At 38.6% G+C, this 19,820-nt stretch overlaps 1 protein-coding gene across 19 annotated transcripts in view; it reads right to left on the reverse strand.

Moving 5' to 3' along the window:
* Nucleotides 1-19,820, reverse strand: part of LOC130073766 (unconventional myosin-IXb) — a 59,605-nt gene that overhangs the window by 5,762 nt on the left and 34,023 nt on the right. For 13 of the 19 annotated variants that reach the window (XM_056239347.1, XM_056239351.1, XM_056239346.1 and 10 more), the window contains exons 5-30: nucleotides 16,850-16,949; nucleotides 16,666-16,766; nucleotides 16,344-16,473; nucleotides 15,251-15,340; nucleotides 15,063-15,179; nucleotides 12,589-12,723; nucleotides 12,395-12,516; nucleotides 12,179-12,320; nucleotides 11,041-11,236; nucleotides 10,661-10,736; nucleotides 9,741-9,833; nucleotides 8,865-8,978; nucleotides 7,802-7,841; nucleotides 7,180-7,296; nucleotides 5,026-5,106; nucleotides 4,737-4,847; nucleotides 4,519-4,638; nucleotides 4,269-4,418; nucleotides 4,019-4,176; nucleotides 2,883-3,923; nucleotides 2,725-2,788; nucleotides 2,367-2,492; nucleotides 1,567-1,685; nucleotides 828-934; nucleotides 567-745; nucleotides 316-423 (exon numbers count right to left, since the gene is read on the reverse strand). In XM_056239347.1, coding sequence (XP_056095322.1) covers nucleotides 316-423; nucleotides 567-745; nucleotides 828-934; nucleotides 1,567-1,685; nucleotides 2,367-2,492; nucleotides 2,725-2,788; nucleotides 2,883-3,923; nucleotides 4,019-4,176; nucleotides 4,269-4,418; nucleotides 4,519-4,638; nucleotides 4,737-4,847; nucleotides 5,026-5,106; nucleotides 7,180-7,296; nucleotides 7,802-7,841; nucleotides 8,865-8,978; nucleotides 9,741-9,833; nucleotides 10,661-10,736; nucleotides 11,041-11,236; nucleotides 12,179-12,320; nucleotides 12,395-12,516; nucleotides 12,589-12,723; nucleotides 15,063-15,179; nucleotides 15,251-15,340; nucleotides 16,344-16,473; nucleotides 16,666-16,766; nucleotides 16,850-16,949 — 3,937 coding nt within the window. The remainder of the gene's footprint in view (nucleotides 1-315; nucleotides 424-566; nucleotides 746-827; nucleotides 935-1,566; nucleotides 1,686-2,366; nucleotides 2,493-2,724; nucleotides 2,789-2,882; nucleotides 3,924-4,018; nucleotides 4,177-4,268; nucleotides 4,419-4,518; nucleotides 4,639-4,736; nucleotides 4,848-5,025; nucleotides 5,107-7,179; nucleotides 7,297-7,801; nucleotides 7,842-8,864; nucleotides 8,979-9,740; nucleotides 9,834-10,660; nucleotides 10,737-11,040; nucleotides 11,237-12,178; nucleotides 12,321-12,394; nucleotides 12,517-12,588; nucleotides 12,724-15,062; nucleotides 15,180-15,250; nucleotides 15,341-16,343; nucleotides 16,474-16,665; nucleotides 16,767-16,849; nucleotides 16,950-19,820) is intronic. The other 6 variants (XM_056239348.1, XM_056239364.1, XM_056239366.1 and 3 more) reach the window with 4 other exon arrangements.

The following is a 19,820-nucleotide window of genomic DNA, read 5'->3' on the forward strand; positions in this document are numbered from 1 at the left end:
TGCTTTCTGGTTGCTAAGATGCTTTTGTGCACATTGCTGTGCAGTTGTTAGCATAATGTGAGCAGTTGCTTGCAAGCCCAAGTCAAAATATCTCAAGTCCCTCTATCAATGAAAATATCATCAAGTGATACAATAAGATTAAGACCATTGTACAAATGGTTTGGTATATTCCTAAATTTAAACCTCAATGTTAATGATTTGAGCAAACTTATTGATTGATTGACCTATGATTGACCTAGCAAATCGATTGATGGGATCTGGAGTATGTGGTCTACTGCAGTTTTGGGGTGTGTTGGTTGTATTAGCTCTACTCACAGAGATTGAGTACATCCCCTTGATGTTTTCTCTAAACTGCACAGTGGCTGTAATGAAGATGTGCTCCGTTCCTGAAAGCTGTTTTCCCCGTGAGCGCAGGTCATTCACCTACACCGCAAGAGGGAAAGATGCAAAGTCTGTCAGAAATTGTATATATTATACACAGTTTTTTTCTTTTTACACTCTTTAATCACTACAATAACCATACAATTAACTATCAAACATCTTGCAGTCATATCCATTCTTCATACCTGATTGCCCAGAAACTCATCGAGGTTGCGTAGCTCATTCGTGTTGGTGATCACACGGTTTAGCGAGGCGTTCCACTGCTCAGAGGCCCGAGTCGTCGAGTGACTGATCATGATGCTGGGCGTCCGACCTAGTCGTCCCGGATGAGTCTTTGAATTTTGTGAGCGTGATGGAGAAGTGGCTATGAAAAAAGAACAATAGAATGAATGAAGGAAGAATACATTGATCTAAATGAATCATTGTGTTATCTTCGTAGTGTGCACCTTCTCTTTGATCCAAAAAGGAAGCCATGCTCAGGTCTCCATCTTCTGGGGTCTGAGCTTCTTTATGTGGACGCTTCTTCAGGATCTTTCTGAAAAACCCTGTTGTCCTATGAAACAAAAAACGTACCATTTCATAAAGTTAGCTGTTACAAGGCTTTGTTTTTTTAATTAATAAACACCCTAGCAAAACATGCTGGGAGGTCCCGTAAGGATTTGACACAAAACACTCAAGAAATCACACACCTCTGCACAAAGTAAGGAATTTTAGGAATCTCCCGCTCTCATAGCAGATGCCTTTCATCCATATATAAAGGAGTATGTAACCTATGCCAGGAGTCAGACAAATGACTACCACTGATGTGAGCCAGTGGCCTTGTTTTCCCATGAGTTCAAATGAGTCAGATTTCCTGTGTGACCATGTTCTACTACTGATAAGAGTATACATTTGAGTGGGATGAGTCAATTATCTCTTTATTTTGAGTCGTGCAAATAAAGCAACAGCCTGACACATAGTCTATGCAAATATGTGAAAAAAAGTTTCTCACTTTATGCTCAGTTTCACGCATTGTGAAATGTGTCAAAATGAAGGTCATAACACAATGCAAGTACGCGTTACATTATCAAGGGATGCTCTAGAGGACGCTAGAATAAACTGTCCTCTTCTACAGTCTGATTTGTCTTGTTGAACAACATTTTGAAAAGAATAAAAGGTAGTTAATACTGGTAGGTAGGACAGTACCTCTCTGGGGTCGATGGCTGGAGAGGCGATACTTCTTGCAGGCTGTGGCTGTCGTGAACTTTTTCCTTCAACGTGTTGGCCTTTGTTCTATCAGGACCAGCACCAGTGCTGGACTGTGTCTACACCAAAATTAATGAGCACAGTAAATGTATTAGTTTAATACAGCACAGTCCAGTGTACAGTAACAACCATTTTTGCTGATTAGATAACAATGGCATAATGGTCAGTCTATAAAGGTTCCTTCTTCCTGTGTAGATAACATGTTTAAAGGAAGTTAACGTGTAAATGCATCCCTTCATTTATCCCAAACCGAGTAATTACAAAGTGATCATTTACTTAAAAAAAGAATCAAGAATGGAGCTTTGAAAGACAAACAATATGGAAAGATAGAAGAAATAAGTCAACCAAAGTCTAAATTTTCTGCCATTACTAGTTGAGGTTTTAGTCTGTTATCCCATAAGCCCAGTTGCAAAACCCACTGAGCTGTCAGAATAAAAACTGCAGTGCAATGCGTTTTTCTTTTCAATCAGAGCAAGCTCTACTGTGTTGGCAGTTTGACAACAGGTCGCTCATTTAAATCTGACAATACAGCATTTGAAATGCTGTGTCCTAAAATAACCTCTGGCTATTTGATAACAGACTAAAGGTCTTCAGGATCATTTATTTTCCCTCAGTGTAGAAAAAGTTCAAGATATCTGCAATACTGCAATCCCTCCCATGATTCCAAGCACTTAATCCACCAGCAACCAGCACACCACAGCTCCCTGGACGGCATCTAATATCAGGCTGCAATACAACACCTCAAATGGACTCATAGGGGGCAAAGGAACAGCCCAGTACTCTGCATCCTCAATTTCAACACTTTTAATGGGCATACATATACGTGCAAGGGCGAGCCGCGGCCTGCGTCTTGGACGAGCTTTTCCCTAAATCAGCCAGAGAAGCATAATTTCTTAAATTTAAGTGATTGTTTCATTTATAATCCTAAATTACCAATGTAACCACAGCAGCAGTAAAAACAGCAGATTTCATGGTTGACTACAGAGACTAATTAGCCGCTATGGGAAGCTTGGAGTGAAATTTAATTTCAAGGCACAGAATCAATATACCCCTTCACGTTTATCATTGTATGAACCAGCTGAATCAAGTAAATGTTACCTGTGATGAGCCACCTGAACCTATTTTGGATACATCATCTAGTGACATAGAGATCCCGCGATTCCTGGTAAAATTTGGAAAACCAGATGGAAAAAACATTGTTAGACTCAGAGGAGATGAAGAAAGGTAGAAAGGTAGAACAACATAGGAAGCCATACTGGAGAGATTTGATGTTCCTCTCCTCCAGACTGCGGGGTCCTGCCATGAGGTTTTCTGGCTGAGTGTTGCTTCTCGATGGTTCCTTTCTCCTGTTGGCCTCTTCTTTGGCAAGAGGAGGTTGAGCAGCGATGGCTGGGTCGCTGTAGCCATTTCTTCCAGGCCCAGAAGTAGGGATGTCTAAGGGTAAGGTGGAGGGTCGAACAAGTTCGGGTGGGACATCTTTAGCATCCCTTTTGCTCTTTTCCCCTTTCCAAGCCACAAAGGTGTACTGATCCAACTCTTTGCTGTCAGACCGCTCCTTCAACTTGCCTTCTGCTTTTCCTGGACTCTCTAGAGTTTTGCTCTTGAAAGGAGTATCGTCTTTCCAGGCCGAAGCCGCCCGCTCACTTTCTCTCTGGCTGTGCTCTAGGCCACGTTGTCTCCTCAGCTCCCGTTTTTCCTGACTTCTGGATACTGGTAGTTTGGAAAGCTGAGGAGCTCTGTTTTGGATCTGTCCAGTCGGAGTTTCGGGAGACATGGGTGTCCTTTCATCTCTGGGAAGTGCGGATGACTCTTTCTCAGTTTGCTTCTGTTGCTCCTTGACCTCAAGGGGAGGACCAGCCTCCACTTGAGGGATCTTCTCAGAATGATTTTGCTTTTTTGGGACAGAAACATCAACAACATGGGCCTTGCCTTCAATCTCAACATCCACAGGAGCCGTTTTGTGCTCCAGCACTAGTGTCTTCTCATCACCAGGCTGCTTGCCTGATGTTGGAACTGTTGGTTGTTGTAGTGACGTCTTCTCCTGCCGCTCAGCCTCCAAAGCAAACCGAGCTTCTCTTTCCTCTTTCTGTCTTCTAGCTGCTTCCTCTTCCTCTCTGGCTTTCCTGGCAGCCTCTTCTTCCTCTTTGAGTCGCCTGGCTGCCGCCTCAACTTCTTTAGCTCGCCTAACAGCCTCTTCTGCTTCCTTGGCCCGTCGAGCTGCTGCTTCCTCCTCCTCTTTTCTCCTCCGAGCTTCCTCTTCCTCTCGCTTCCTTTTCTCTTCCTTTAGGAAGTAGTACCTAACCAAATCAAATCAAAAACTTACTGAATCATGTTCAATAATCTAAAAATCTGCATTAAGGTGATTTCAAGTTGACTTGTGTGAGGTCTATACCGTTTGCGAGCAGATTGCCCCCTTGCAAGTGCCTGTATCTTTGTGATGGAGGCTCGTGTTTTTCGATATTCAGCTCTTTGTTTGGAACCTCGCCATGCCGTCTGGATCAGAACCACGGCTTGGTAGAACTTCTCTTTGCGGAACCTACGCCATGAGCGCTGTAGAAAAGGCCAATCAAATATTAGACATGACTAGACTGCCCAACAAGACAACTGCAAGTATACTACCCAAACACACGTTTTTGATATACCTGGATCACGATGGCTGCCTCTCTCATTCTAATAAAGTCCATCCTCTCAATTTTGCCACTAAACCAGCGCTGCAAGAAAATCATTTTGTGCATGACATCCTTGTGCAGGATGTCCTGAAGCTTTTGCCTTTCAAGCTCTTTGAGATACACCTGTAGAAGTGGAACAATACCAGACATAACTGTTAAGAGTCAATAACTAGAGACATTGTCACTTAAAACACTTTAGGGCACCCAGATTTCTTTTTTTTACCTTGGTTCTTCCAATCTGGTAGGTAGTGTGGTCAAAGCCAAGCTTGTGCAACAGAGATGATATTTCCTCCAGGGACGTAGCGTTCTTTGGCAGCAATACACGAAATTGCTCAGTAAACTCCTGTAATGCAGAAAAGGAGCTTTGCTTATTCAGACAAGCCATGTTACACACTTAGTTTAATTCCTAGGGTTAGAGGTTCTTTCTAATCTATGCGTTACCTGAAAGGTGTATTTGGCTCCATAACCTGACCGTCTGATGCGCACTGTTTCCAACATGCCTGTGTACCGCAGTTGCTGCACAATGAGCGCCTCATCAAAACACATTTCCCTCTGAATGTGAAATATAGAATAACAGACAAAATAACTTAAGTTAAAAGACAGGTCTCATATAAAAGATTTTCTCAAGACTGATGTGGATAGATGAACAGTTCAAATTCAGACCAGGAATGTGCATTGTCATATTGACTTTAATTAGTTAACCAGGTAAACAAGGACGTGTTATTTGCACCTTTTCAGCATTGGAGCGAAGGCATCGAATGAAGAATGGTTCTGCCTTCCCCAACGTTTCCAGAAGCTTACTAAGAGATGTCTAAAAGATAGAGAGATTTCACAATATTGAGTGGAAGACCAAAAGAGAACCACACATGATGCCTTCAGACTATTACTTCCATTAGAGAATAATATTCTTAGCATTTTCTGATGCTAGCATTTGAAATGTAAGTGCTAGAGTTTTAAGCTGTTCCAAAACATAGTGAGATTTCTGTTATTCCTTTCTGTCTACCGCTCTACACAAGCAGCTGTTTTTTATTCTGCCACACCAATAGCACGTGGCACAAAATGTTTGTTAGCATCTTGCTAAGCTAACAGCATGTTACTCTAAGCATAAAAATACAAGGAAAATTTGTATTTTAATGAATATTTGTTTGCTATGAAGACTGAACAGTTGTACTGATAATTTACATATACGTTTCAGAGCTGCCAACTCTCAACATTCACCGTGAGACTCTCGCAATTGACACTTTTCAAACGGTCTCACGTCACACATCCATTTTCTCACGCACAGAAAAATCACGAAGCAAAGAGGACACGAAGACCGACAGACAAGAGAGCAGGTTACTTATGATATATAAAAAAATTCAGCTCTCAGATTATGTGAATTCTATTACGAAATTCAAACAACAAATACCGTTTTTGTGCTTTCAAATGTGACGTGACAGATCCCTAGCGCCTCCTTTCAAGCGGCACGTGAACCAATCACCTCTACTACTAATAGTAAATAATCACGAATGAACAATGGTGAAAGATACAGTAGGCTACAACTTACAGAAATGTATATTCCTCATACATAATATCGATCAATCAGTGTTTTTCAACAGCGGAAAGAGGTCAATAAAACAGCTGGAGAACAATATGTCACATAACATTTACCTCAGGAAAGCCATTTAATGACCATAATATATAGCACGTTATTGGCTAGAAAAAAGAGCTATAGAAAGTATTTAGCTAAATATATGTAGCCTACTATACATATTTATTATATTTTTACTTATATCATTAAATAAAGTTTTTATAATAAAATGTTTTAACCTTAAATAATACTACCAGCTGATAGGGCTCTCTGTATGGTTTACAGCATTAGGTGAGAATTTTTTTACTTGAGAAAAATTAACGCCTATCTTGTGTACCTGATGTTGATGAGTCAATATTGAATCAAATTACAAGAATTATATTGAATTGAAATCCTGAAATTTGTGTCAAGCAATAATTAAAACCTGTATCTTGCCAGAAGTTGTACCATGTAAACATTGTAACATGTTGTCACTAAACCTAATAAAAATCTGTTTAGTTACTAAAATGTTTTGACAATCATAATACATTTATTGTGATGCAAGATTTCTTTTACATCCCCCCATTCCAACCCACCCCATCCCCCCCATTTTTTATTATAACAACAACAACGTTATAATATTTTAACTATACAAGTCAAAATATAATAAATATGTAATATAGTGCACATATTTAGCAAAATACTCCTCTCTATAGCACATTTTTCTAGCCAACTAACGTGCATTGTCATTAAATGGCTTTCCTGAAGTAGCCTAAATGTTATGTGACATTGTTCAGCCGTTTTATTTGCCCCTTTCCACAGGTGAAAAACACTGATTGATCGATATTATGTATGAGGCATATTCATTTCGGCAAGTTGTAGTGTATCTTTTAACATACCTATTGTTCATTTGTGTTTATTTAAATAGTATAAGAGATGATCGGTTCACGTGCCGCCTGAACTGAGGCGATACAGCGATCTGTCACGTCACATTTGCAAACGGCAAAAAGGTATTGTTTGAATTTCGTAATAAAATTGACAGGATCTGAGAATTTGTTTCATATCATAAGTAACCTGCTCCGTCTTGTCTGCCGGTATCAGTGTCCTCTTTGCTTTGCGATTTTTCTCTGCGTGAGAAAATGGATGTGTGGCGTGAGAGCGTTTGAAAAGTGTCAATTGCGAGAGTTTCACACTGAATGCGTGAGAGTTAGCAGCACTAGTTTATGCACGAGCACAGTTTGGACCTCCACTAGGTTTTGGAACAGAGCATTTGTTTTTAGGCTGAACCACCAAACTTGGCACGAACAGCCAGGCTAATCTAATATCGTTTTTTACTTGAAACTGGGCGCTGATGCTTGGAGGACGTTTCTTCTTGTGCAGATGAAGTAAAGACTTGGTGGTGCGGTCATGGAGGCCCACTATGAACTTCAGCGAACGAGAGTCCAACAGGCTCTGCCCAAACACACAAAAACAAAGTGAATTTCTCTCACACAGAGACTTTCTTTTGCCACATGAGTGCCATGGGAACATGACGGCATGGAAACTCTCATTCCAGACAGAGTCTTCAAAACATTTACCCTGCACAGCACATGTAACGGAAAGTCATAAACAATCAAATGGTGATGGAAATGAGAATGTACCAGCTGTGCTGCAAATGCTCACAGGTTAAAGGTGCTGTACATGGGTTTTTTGAATGGCCACACACACAAATTGTCTATGCAGGACAAAAGCATTATCAAAGGAGCCCTCTATCTTGTATATAAAGCACTGTTTGCAGAGTAGACTAAGTTTTTCTGCTTGCATACCGATGTTTTTGTTACATTGACGTTACTCTAAGTCTGGTTGAAGTTATCAAACCAGCAGAAATCACTTGCAAGCACCTTGACTGTCAAACAAAAACATAGACTCTGTTATTTTAAATATGCACAGTTTGATCAATTCAGAAAGCGATGTATACCTTGGGAATGAGTTGCTTGGTCTTGGTGTTCTTGCTTTTCCTGTAAGGAGGAAGAGGAAGGTTGATGGTTTGTTGAGATAAGAAGTGAATGGATACAACGTGTTAGTAGCGTGAGTCATGCATTTGCTTGTGAGACATGAGCAACACACTTGAGAAGCTCTGATGGAGCATTCGACAAAGAAGGTGTACGATTCGTTTACGCAATGGTGTGGAATATATGCCGGGTCTACATTTGAGCCCGATCAGTTGTCTAACATCCCCATTGAAATGAAAGGATTCACAGTGTTCTTGGATGTTAAATCTGGCATGTAGACGGAGAGGAAGATGCAAGATTTATTGCAATGGTGTGGGTCCACATTCCAGCACTTGAGTTTGTCAATTTGAAATCAGTTTTCCATTGAAATCCATGGATTCGCAGTGTTCTCTAAGGTTAAATCTAGGATGTAGACGGCATAGCAGCAAAGATGGTTTCAACGGAGATAGGAGCGTCATGGGAGGGAGGAATGTTGTCTCTGATACACCTAATCTACAGGAGAGGTATTCCTCCTTTAGGGTGGACGACAGCTAGGATGTAAAAGGTTTAGATTTGTGGAGTGGAGTCGATGTCTGTGGTCTTTGTAAGCAGTGATTCCACACCTCATAAAACATTACAGACTTAATGGTTGGGTCTCGAGAACCAATAAGCTCATGCAGCATGTTAGCATGTGGATACAATTCCGAGCTAGCGTTAATGAAGATCACACTGCTTTCAGCTCGTAAACTCTGCATTCCTCTTACATACACCGCTAGGGAGCTATCTAAAGAATAAGTGAAATACTTGTTAGATGGGTATTAATAGAGCAGGGTTAAAGGGGTGGTTTGAGTTACGCAGTAAATCACAAGGTTAGCTGACAAGTAATGCTGCAGATTTGGGAAAGTTTGGGAGCAGGGGCTGTTTTGCGAAGTTTTCTCATAACTAAGCTTAGCAGAGAGCCAAAAGCATTGGCTTCAATGCCAAGGCATGAAGGGTCGGCAAGGTGGACCCATTATTCCATGCCAGAGAGGAGTCAGTGGTCAAACTCACTGGAGGACGTGACGCGGGAACCGTAGGCGACCCCAGGACTGAAGCAGCTTACGTGGATCTTCCCCATCCAACTGCAAGTCCTTAATGGAGTTGATGATTTGGGCATGCATGTCCCTGATTCAGCCCGGTGGAAAGGTGGGAGAGTGGGGGGAGGAGACAGAGGGAGTAGGTAAGATTGGCGGGGAAGGGTAAGTACAGGAACCCAACACCAATGTTGTTAACAGACTTCAGGGAAAGCAAACGCCCTCCACCACCACCACCACAAAAAAAAAAAAATGAATATAATGTGGACATGAACAAACGCAGGCAAGTGTGTTAAATTTGAAATTAAAAGAACCTTAATTTGGTGAACTATCCCTTTAAGCTTCAGTGGTGAATCCATGCTGTTGTTACTCTGGTTTTGACCTGACGGGGTGTTAAATGGGGGTCGGCACCCCATTCAGCGAAGGCCTGGATTCATGCACTGGTTCACTTACCACACGGATCAGAACAACAGGAGGTCAAACAGGTAGGATTGGCACTGGGGGCTGGGGACGCACTTCTAATAGCTCTTCCACAAACCAGGATGTGAACCCGCTTCTATAAAGGACATTTTATTGTTTCCTTCCCACTTGGGAGCACTTAGGTAATAAACCTCACTAGGTCCCAACAGGGATTTATGAGAGTATGCTGTGGATTGAGCATTGCTTTGAACAAACCAGGTTAAATACAAACTCTGGCTTGGCCTTTGCTCGCATAAAGAAAGAACAGCTTGCATAGTTAGTTTCTGCATTCTGTGAATGTGGTTTTTAAGTTTGCTCACAATACCGGAAACCCAGCCTTCCCAAGCCGCCAAACTCTCCGTCTGACCTCAATGTTCTGCTTAAGTCCACTTACTTCTTACTCTCATAACTAGAAAAGATGTCCTCAAAAGCCTCTAGAGGACGCTCCTCTGAATGATCAAAGGAGAAATCAAGCATAGGAGCATGGCTGTAGAAAATAAACACCACACACACAGTCACTCGAGGGCCGACGCCACCAGCAGGTGCCGATCTATGACCAGCTTTATTGCCCATACGGGTTAAACTTTAGTGGAACTGATCACAGGTCAGTAACTGAGGGGAAACCCTTGACAAACACCAGAGGAATAGAACAGGGACATTGCAGGGATATACTTGATCATTCTCACAAAATATCTGTTAAGAACATGTTATATTTCACCCAAAAATAACAAGAAAGAAAAAGTAAGGGATTGCATTTTGCATAAATTATACAGGCGTGATCACCATTATTGTAGCCATGACATTTTAATGAAAAGTAAGCATATCCCACCCAACTTTCATTGGTGTAAATAATGTTAAATTGTTTGTAATATATGGTGATTTGCATTAAATAATTGATACAGTGGTATTAAAATATATAAAATGTTCATTTAGTCAACTTAAAATAGTGTCGATTGTGTTTTCTGTTTTGTAAAATGAAAAGCTTTAATATTATTTCTTCATGCACAATATCATTTCCCTTTTTTATTTGGATTTTGAGATGAAATATGAACTAGTCAGGTTTTTGTGACATTCACGCAATATATACCATGTTATATTGTGTAGTTGCATTAAGACTCAAGACCGAAAAATAGGACAAAGTGTATGAGATTACTGTGAGAATCGGCCTGCAATGTGCCAATGTGGAGAGACCGTGGTCACATGATCACCTGCCACACAAAGGCAACGAAAGGACAGGAAGAGATCAAGTTCCTCACAATACTTCCCCTCTCTTTCTCTCTCTCTCAGTCACACCAGCCTGAGTCCAAAGCTTACCGATACATCCTCTCGATGGGCACGTTGGATCGCTGCAGCTCTCCTAGAGGAACTCTGGAGTTTGGTCTGACCACACCTGTACACACACACACACACACACACACACACACACACACACACACACACACACACAGACACGTTGTTGACGCCGTTATTTCAACATGCGACGAGACACCCCACCCAAAATGTCTTGCAAACAACCTTACTCACTTATTTTTATTATCCCTTCCTAGTTTAATCATGCCGAAATCCTTCTAAATATGACTGTTTGCGTCACCGGGCAGCTTTCTCACGTGCAGGCTATAAATAACCTTCTTAGACCCTGAGAATCCAAAGTTTTGGGCTAATCTGAAACTAATCCATAATGCTTTGTGGGTTACCCGCAGTTTTGGCTGCCCAGCGGCGTCCGGCCTCGTTGAAGGCGGCCAGTGCGCGGACGCTGGCACGGAGGATCCCCCATCGGAACATGGCCACCGGATCCATCCCGATAAGCTGCCGGACATAAGCGCGGTCACTGCTCCGCAAGAGAGCCACGATATCCGGACGCATGTGATCCGTGTTCTTCTCACGGAAATCCTGTCGCAGCCAATATACATGACGAACGTTAGCAGAGTCATTCAACGAAACGGGTGTCTTTTGCAATGCATTCATATTAATTGGTTAAAATATAAGATAATAAAAACAAATTTATTTTTATTAGCATTTATACATTTATTAATGTAAAGTGTCATTTAAGACATTTTGTAAATATCAACAATTTTATTTTGTTGCCAGAAAAAATGATATCAACTAAACTATTACATTTTAATATGAAGAAATATTAATATAAAGAAATACAATAAATATTTTGTATTATTACTTTAACAGTTAATAATCGTACCGTGTGTCATTAAGGGCATTTTGTAAACATAAAAAAAAATATTTGTATTATTTGGCCCTGACCAAAATATAATATATTAAATACAAACATACACAAAATACAGCTTTAACAAATAATAATTTGACTGTGTCATTAAAGACATTTACAAAAAAAAAAAAAAAAAAAAAAAAAAAAAAAATTATATATATATATATATATATGAATAAATACAATATTAATTGTTAAAGTCATAATAAGTATTTTATTGTATTTATTCATATCAATATTTAACATATTAATGATTTTTCATGCATTTCGAATTTTGATATTTATTATTTTTTAAGTAATGAAAAAATATTGTTTATGTTAATACTTAGTATATGAATATTTATTATTAAATAGTAAAAATATATTACTATATTTAAATATAGTAAAATTATAACTTGTTAAACCTGTAAACAATTTTTATTGTGTATGTTAATATTTAGTATATTAATTTACCAAAGTAATGAAAATATATATTTTTATGTTTACAAAGTGCCTTTAATAAGACAGTAACATTTAATAAGACAGTAACATTAAAGGCATTTTGCACATTGATTTTCTTTTTAAATTCATCCATATCTGCATGATATAGTCTTGTGCTCAGCTGCCGTTACCTTAATCTGGTATTTGACCTTGCCAGCAAAATGGAGGATGACGAAAGCCGGTTCCATCACCGGAGTCGCCACAAAGTATTGATTCTGCTGGTGCTGCTGTTTGAACTTGGCCAGCAAGGTTTTATCAGTGGCGTGAGGAAAGCTACAAAGAAAAGGTGTTATAACTACATTTGGGCAATGATGAGCAATGAAGCAGTGCGAGATGAACGGTCTTACTTGCTCTCCTCGTCCAGTAAATAGAGGAGTCCCGTGGGCTTCTTGCTGATGAGGTGAATGCAGCCCACATTATCGGTGTAGTCGATGTTGTGCCAGGTGATGCCCTCGGACTGATACTCCTCCTGCCGGGGGGGCAAACACACTTCACACTCACATCGCCACTGGAAAGAGAGGTTTGCGAAACCCGCACTAACCTGTTCAAGTTTAAAGATGTGCTGGTTGAAGTAATACTGAAGCTGCTCGTTGGCGTAGTTGATGCAGAATTGTTCAAAGCTGTTGGTCTCAAAGTCTTCGAAGCCGAAGATATCGAGCACACCGATAGACAAACACTGAAATATAATGCAGGAACAACATGAGACCTTGAATTCAACACTGGCTACGTTTACATGCAACCAAATAATCCGTTAGTAGTGGGATTGGCGGCTCAATCGGACTGAAAAGCCTTCATGTGAACACTTTAATCGACATTGACATTTCGATCGGATTGAAAGGGGTGGTTTATTTCCTTTCTAAAACGATCCAGAGAACATGTAAACACTTGATCGGATTGAAAACCGAAAGAACTGCGCATGTGCAATGGCGTAGAAATAGCATAATGATGACGTAAAAATAGCATAACGGTGTAGAAATAGCATAATGATGACGTAGAAATAGCATAACGGTGTAGAAATAGCATAATGATGATGTAGAAATAGCATAATGACGTAAAAATAGCATAACGGTGTAGAAATAGCATAATGATGACGTAAAAATAGCATAACGGTGTAGAAATAGCATAATGATGACGTAGAAATAGCATAACGGTGTAGAAATAGCATAATGATGATGTAGAAATAGCATAATGACGTAAAAATAGCATAACGGTGTAGAAATAGCATAATGATGACGTAGAAATAGCATAATGAAATAGAAATAGATAATGACGTAGAAATAGCATAATGATGACGTAGAAATAGCACAATGATGTAGAAATAGCATAATGAAATAGAAATAGCATAATGACGTAGAAATAGCATAATGATGACGTAGAAATAGCATAATGACGTAAAAAGAGCATAATGGCGTAGAAATAGCATAATGATGACGTAGAAATAGCACAATGATGTAGAAATAGCATAATGAAATAGAAATAGATAATGACGTAGAAATAGCATAATGCTGACGTAGAAATAGCACAATGATGTAGAAATAGCATAATGAAATAGAAATAGCATAATGACGTAGAAATAGCATAATGATGACGTAGAAATAGCATAATGACGTAAAAAGAGCATAATGACGTAGAAATAGTATAATGACGAAGAAATAGCATAATGACGTAGAAATAGAAATAGCATAATGACGAGTAATGACGTATAAACAGCATAATGACGTAGTAATGACGTAGAAATAACATAATGACGTAGAAATAGCATAATGACGTAGAAACAGCATAATGACGTAGTAATGACGTAGAAATAACATAATGACGTAGTAATAGCATAATGACGTAGAAATGGCATAATGACGAAGAAATAGCATAATGACGTAGTAATGACGTAGAAATAACATAATGACGTAGAAATAGCATAATGACGTAGTAATGACGTAGAAATAACATAATGACGTAGAAATAGCATAATGACGTAGTAATGACGTAGAAATAACATAATGACGTAGAAATAGCATAATGACGTAGTAATGACGTAGAAATAACATAATGACGTAGAAACAGCATAATGACGTAGTAATGACGTAGAAATAACATAATGACGTAGTAATAGCATAATGACGTAGAAATGGCATAATGACGAAGAAATAAAATAATGACGTAGTAATGACGTAGAAATAGCATAATGACATAGAAATAGCATAATGGCGTAGAAATAGCATAATGACGTAGAAATAACATAATGACGTAGTAATAGCATAATGACGTATAAATAGCATAATGACGTAGAAATAACATAATGACGTAGTAATAGCATAATGGCGTAGAAATAACATAATGACGTAGTGATAGCATAATGGCGTAGAAATAACATAATGACGTAGTAATAGCATAATGACGTATAAATAGCACAATGACGTAGAAATAGTGTTATGACGTAGAAATAACATAATGACGTAGAAATAGGATAATGACGAAGAAATAGCATAATGACGTAGTAATGGCGTAGAAATAGCATAATGGCGTAGAAATAGCATAATGTCGTAGAAATAGCATAATGACATAGAAATAGCATAATAGCGTAGAAATAGCATAATGACGCGCTGAACGAGCTGTTCTTCCTGTTGAATAAAGTGTCATATAAACGAATGTCCCGTTATCCTATAATCCTCATTTCACTCAGCGTCTGTGAAGTGGAGCAGGACGTCCCACCAGTCCTTGTGTCAGACTCTCATCCACAGACGACTGGTTTTGGGCATTTTTACTGTGTGATAAATATAACCAGCGGCACAACGGTTCATGAGCTCATCGTCTACAAATTATGACCAGAAATGGATCAATAGTAAGTCTGCTGTTTAAAACAGATGAAGAACCAATGTAGGAGAATGGTTATTATAAACAAACATCGGGAAACAAACGCACGCACACTTCAACCCGATCACGTTTAGCGTTCATGTAAACACTACGTTCGGATGAATTCAGTCCGACTGAAAGAAGAGTTCCCGCGGTTCCTCTCACCGAAACAGACTCCTCCATGTCCTTCTTGTTGAGCAGCGCGTGATTGATCCGCAGGACGATCCAGTCGAACAGGGCGCTGTACAGGGACTTGGCCATGGAGTCCCGCGCCGTGATCGCCTGCAGGAACGACACTCGTGAGCTATTGAACATCTGGCAGACGCATGTATGAGAGCGGGTGTTTCTCGTACCTCGCTGTGGCTGTAGGGCAGGATCAGCTTGTCGTTTACGGTCACCGTTTTCCTCTTGGTCAGAGCCTCCACCAACAGCTCCTCCTTCACCTACGCACACACACACACACACACACACACACACACACACACACACACACACACACACACACACACACACACACACACACACACACACACACACACACACACACACACACACACGAGAACGCGTGAGGAACGACACACTACTGAGAGCATGAAACAAACGTGTGACCGGCTAACCACAGGAATGAAGGAAAAAACTTTCTGTAAAAATATTTAATAATAATAATAATCATAGAAAATATTATAAAATAATACATAAATTTTATTTTTATTTTATATAAATAAAAAATAAACAAACAAAAAAGGAATATATTAGTATATATTACTATAGCAATAATGCTATTGTAATGTACTTTTTTTTATTTAATAATAATTATTAATCCAATAATATAAAATAAAATATATAAAATAATTATTCTCATTTAAACTGTTTTTGTCAATATATTATTTAATGTGTTATTTGAAATATACTAATTTAAATCAATTGAGAAATATATTAATACTGTAATGATACTATTGTACTGTATAATATTAAAAACATTATTTATAAATAATAATAGAAAATATTTATAAAATATATAAATATTTACAACAATAATATAATTTAATTGTATTGTTTACATTACAAAAATTAAATAAAAAAGGAATGTATTAGTATATATTACTATTGTAATAATATTATTCGTACAATAATACTATTGAACAAAAATTATGTAATTATAAAATAATAATAATAATTCATATTTGTTGTGTATATATTTAATTTCTTTTATTATTTGAATTATACAAATTTTAATGATTAAGAAAGAGTAATATCACAATAATATTATTGTACTGTAAAATAAAATAAAAATATATAAAAAATTTGTCCCTGGATTTACGCAATTCACTTTGGTCATACTTCCAGTCAAAATAAATCTGCATAAAAAAGGAGAAAAAAATAAGGAAATAAAAAGAAAGAAAGATGGCTTGCATCCCTGAAGTAAAGTGTGGAGAGCACCCTCACCTTGAGCAGGTCTGAGAGTGTGGAAAGCACCTCCGGCGGCCCGACGTCCAGCCCTTCCTCTCGGCCCGACGACTTCTGACTGTACGTCACGTTACCCAGGTACAAGATGGCCGACAGCACCGAGAATATCCTACAACAACCAAAGCTCTCAGATACCAGTCTACAAAGACATTCGTTTTTTAGTTGCTCTGTTTTACTAGTTTTTTGCTTAATTTCTATGTATTTTTATTACTATAGTTGTACAGCACTTTGGTCTTTTTAAATGTGCTCAAGAAATAAGCCAACTTGAACTTGAACCATTAAGGTTTGACAGGAGACTCACTGTCTTTTGGTGGCGGGCAGGAACCCCACCATCTCCATGGCCTGCTGGAGCCGCTCGAAGTCGTGCCGGAGGTCATCCGCATCTTCCATCACGAAGTTTTGCTGCAAGCGAAGAGCAGAAGACCGTTGCAGTTCTCGGCTCAGTGGATGTTGTGTATATGAATAGGACTTCAAATGAGCGTCACCTGTTTGAGGTAGAAGTATTCTTCAGGCTGCAGGAGCTTGAAATCTCGCCGCTCGTCCTCCGACGCGCCCACCAGCAGATAGTAGAACACGTGATAGTTCCTGCGCCAAGAGGGAACACCAGCCAATGAACAACAGCCAATGAACAACAACAGCCAATGAACAACAACAGCCAATGAACAACAGCCAATAAACAACAGCCAATAAACAACAGCCAATAAACAACAGCCAATAAACAACAGTCAAGCTGAGAAACTCAGTTGAGAAACAAGCTGAGTACTGAGAAATTGCGACATTGTTAATTCTTATTAAGCATAATATACTTTTTTTTTTAATTACAAGCATGTCATGTCATAATTAATTCTTAAACAGAATTATGCTCGTATCATATTTGTTATCGAAGTTTTTTCGAAAAATATCGTGGATGGTGATCTCTAATCATTTCGGAAAGCTGTATGCTATGCTGCTATCTAAGCTAACATAAATATATGTTATATATATATATTTATGTTAGATGCGATTAATCGCGATTAATCTATTTAACAGTACTCAAATAATTATTTTTCGGGGGGTTATACTTGTCAAATCAAATATTATTTTATATATATATATATACAGGACCTTCTCAAAAAATTTGCATATTGTGATAAAGTTCATTATTTTCCATAATGTAATGATAAAAATTAAACTTTCATATATTTTAGATTCATTGGACACCAACTGAAATATCTCATATCATCAATAAAATAATCTTTTATTGTTTTAATACTGATGATTTTGGCATACAGCTCATGAAAACCCCAAATTCCTGTCTCAAAAAATTAGCATATCTCATCCGACCAATAAAAGAAGTGTTTTTAATAATAAAAAAAAAAAAGTCAACCTTCAAATAATTATGTTCAGTTATGCACTCAATAGTCAATACTTGGTCGGGAATCCTTTTGCAGAAATGACTGCTTCAATGTGGCGTGGCATGGAGGCAATCAGCCTGTGGCACTGCTGAGGTGTTATGGAGGCCCAGGATGCTTCGATAGCGGCCTTAAGCTCATCCAGAGTGTTGGGTCTTGCGTCTCTCAACTTTCTCTTCACAATATCCCACAGATTCTCTAGGGGGTTCAGGTCAGGAGAGTTGGCAGGCCAATTGAGCACAGTAATACCATGGTCAGTAAACCATTTACCAGTGGTGTTGGCACTGTGAGCAGGTGCCAGGTCGTGCTGAAAAATGAAATCTTCATCTCCATAAAGCTTTTCAGCAGATGGAAGCATGAAGTGCTCCAAAATCTCCTGATAGCTAGCTGCATTGACCCTGCCCTTGATAAAACACAGTGCACCAACACCAGCAGCTGACATGGCACCCCAGACCATCACTGACTGTGGGTACTTGACACTGGACTTCAGGCATTTTGGCATTTCCTTCTCCCCAGTCTTCCTCCAGACTCTGGCACCTTGATTTCCGAATGACATGCAAAACTGAGCAACAGTCCAGTGCTGCTTCTCTGTAGCCCAGGTCAGGCGCTTCTGCCGCTGTTTCTGGTTCAAAAGTGGCTTGACCTGGGGAATGCGGCACCTGTAGCCCATTTCCTGCACACGCCTGTGCACGGTAGCTCTGGATGTTTCTACTCCAGACTCAGTCCACTGCTTCCCCGGGTGCCCCAAGGTCGGGAATCGGTCCTTCTCCACAATCTTCCTCAGGGTCCGGTCACCTCTTCTCGTTGTGCAGCGTTTTTTTGCCACACTTTTTCCTTCTCACAGACTTCCCACTGAGGTGCCTTGATACAGCACTCTGGGAACAGCCTATTTGTTCAGAAATTTCTTTCTGTCTTACCCTCTTGCTTGAGGGTGTCAATGATGGCCTTCTGGACAGCAGTCAGGTCGGCAGTCTTACCCATGATTGCGGTTTTGAGTAATGAAACAGGCTGGGAGTTTTTAAAAGCCTCAGGAATATTTTGCAGGTGTTTAGAGTTAATTTTCATGATATGCTAATTTTTTGAGACAGGAATTTTGGGTTTTCAAGAGCTGTATGCCAAAATCATCAGTATTAAAACAATAAAAGACCTGAACTATTTCAGTTGGTGTGCAATGAATCTAAAATAAATGAAAGTTTAATTTTTATCATTACATTTTGGAAAATAATGAACTTTATCACAATATGCAAATTTTTTGAGAATGACCTGTATATATTTTACAAGTATAAACCCCCGAAAAATAATTATTTATTTATATTTTAAATTTGAAAGATGTGATATCTTGTTTTAACTAATTTACCCTAACCATTTGAATAAATCAATTCATTCATAAACCATAGTACTAATGTTGATTTAAATTAAAACACACAAAATGTATCTAAATCTATTTATATATAAAATTTGAAGGAGTTGATATTTTTTTTTTTTTAGACCGAATCAATAAATTAAAACATGGTAATATTAAATTATGCTGATTTTGTTTTTCAAAATATGAATGTACATACATTAAATTTGATGTATGGTGATATTTTTTTTTTTTTTTTTTACATTTACATTATCAAATCAAATTAATCAATTCATAAAAGACGGTCATATTTAAAATAAACTGTTAACTGTGCATTAAATACAGTTTGTACCCCAAAATATAATATATTTATGTCATTTAATTGATAAATTATATGTATTTATACATTGAATCTTGTTTTTGGACCAATATTTTCACCTAAACTATTCAAATGAATCAGTTCACGAAGGGGAATCCCAACGCCACTCAGAAAGATATTTTACAATATTTTGGAAACATCTGATCTTCTGTCACACTATTGAAAAATGTTGCCAAGTTTGTAGCGTCACTATTTTTAGCGCTAACAGTGCAGGGTCTGTTTTTCGAGTTCTGCAACCTGATTATCTTTCACGACTTCCACAGCGATCAGATAATAATGAGATTAGCGCTGCAGAAATGAGTGTGAGATCGACAGATACGCAGACTCGTCTGTGGGAACCATCT

This window comes from Rhinichthys klamathensis, unplaced genomic scaffold (assembly GCF_029890125.1).
Source record: "Rhinichthys klamathensis goyatoka isolate OS25496 unplaced genomic scaffold, OSU_Roscu_1.1 h1tg000558l_1, whole genome shotgun sequence".
Classification (NCBI taxonomy): Eukaryota; Metazoa; Chordata; class Actinopteri; order Cypriniformes; family Leuciscidae; genus Rhinichthys; species Rhinichthys klamathensis.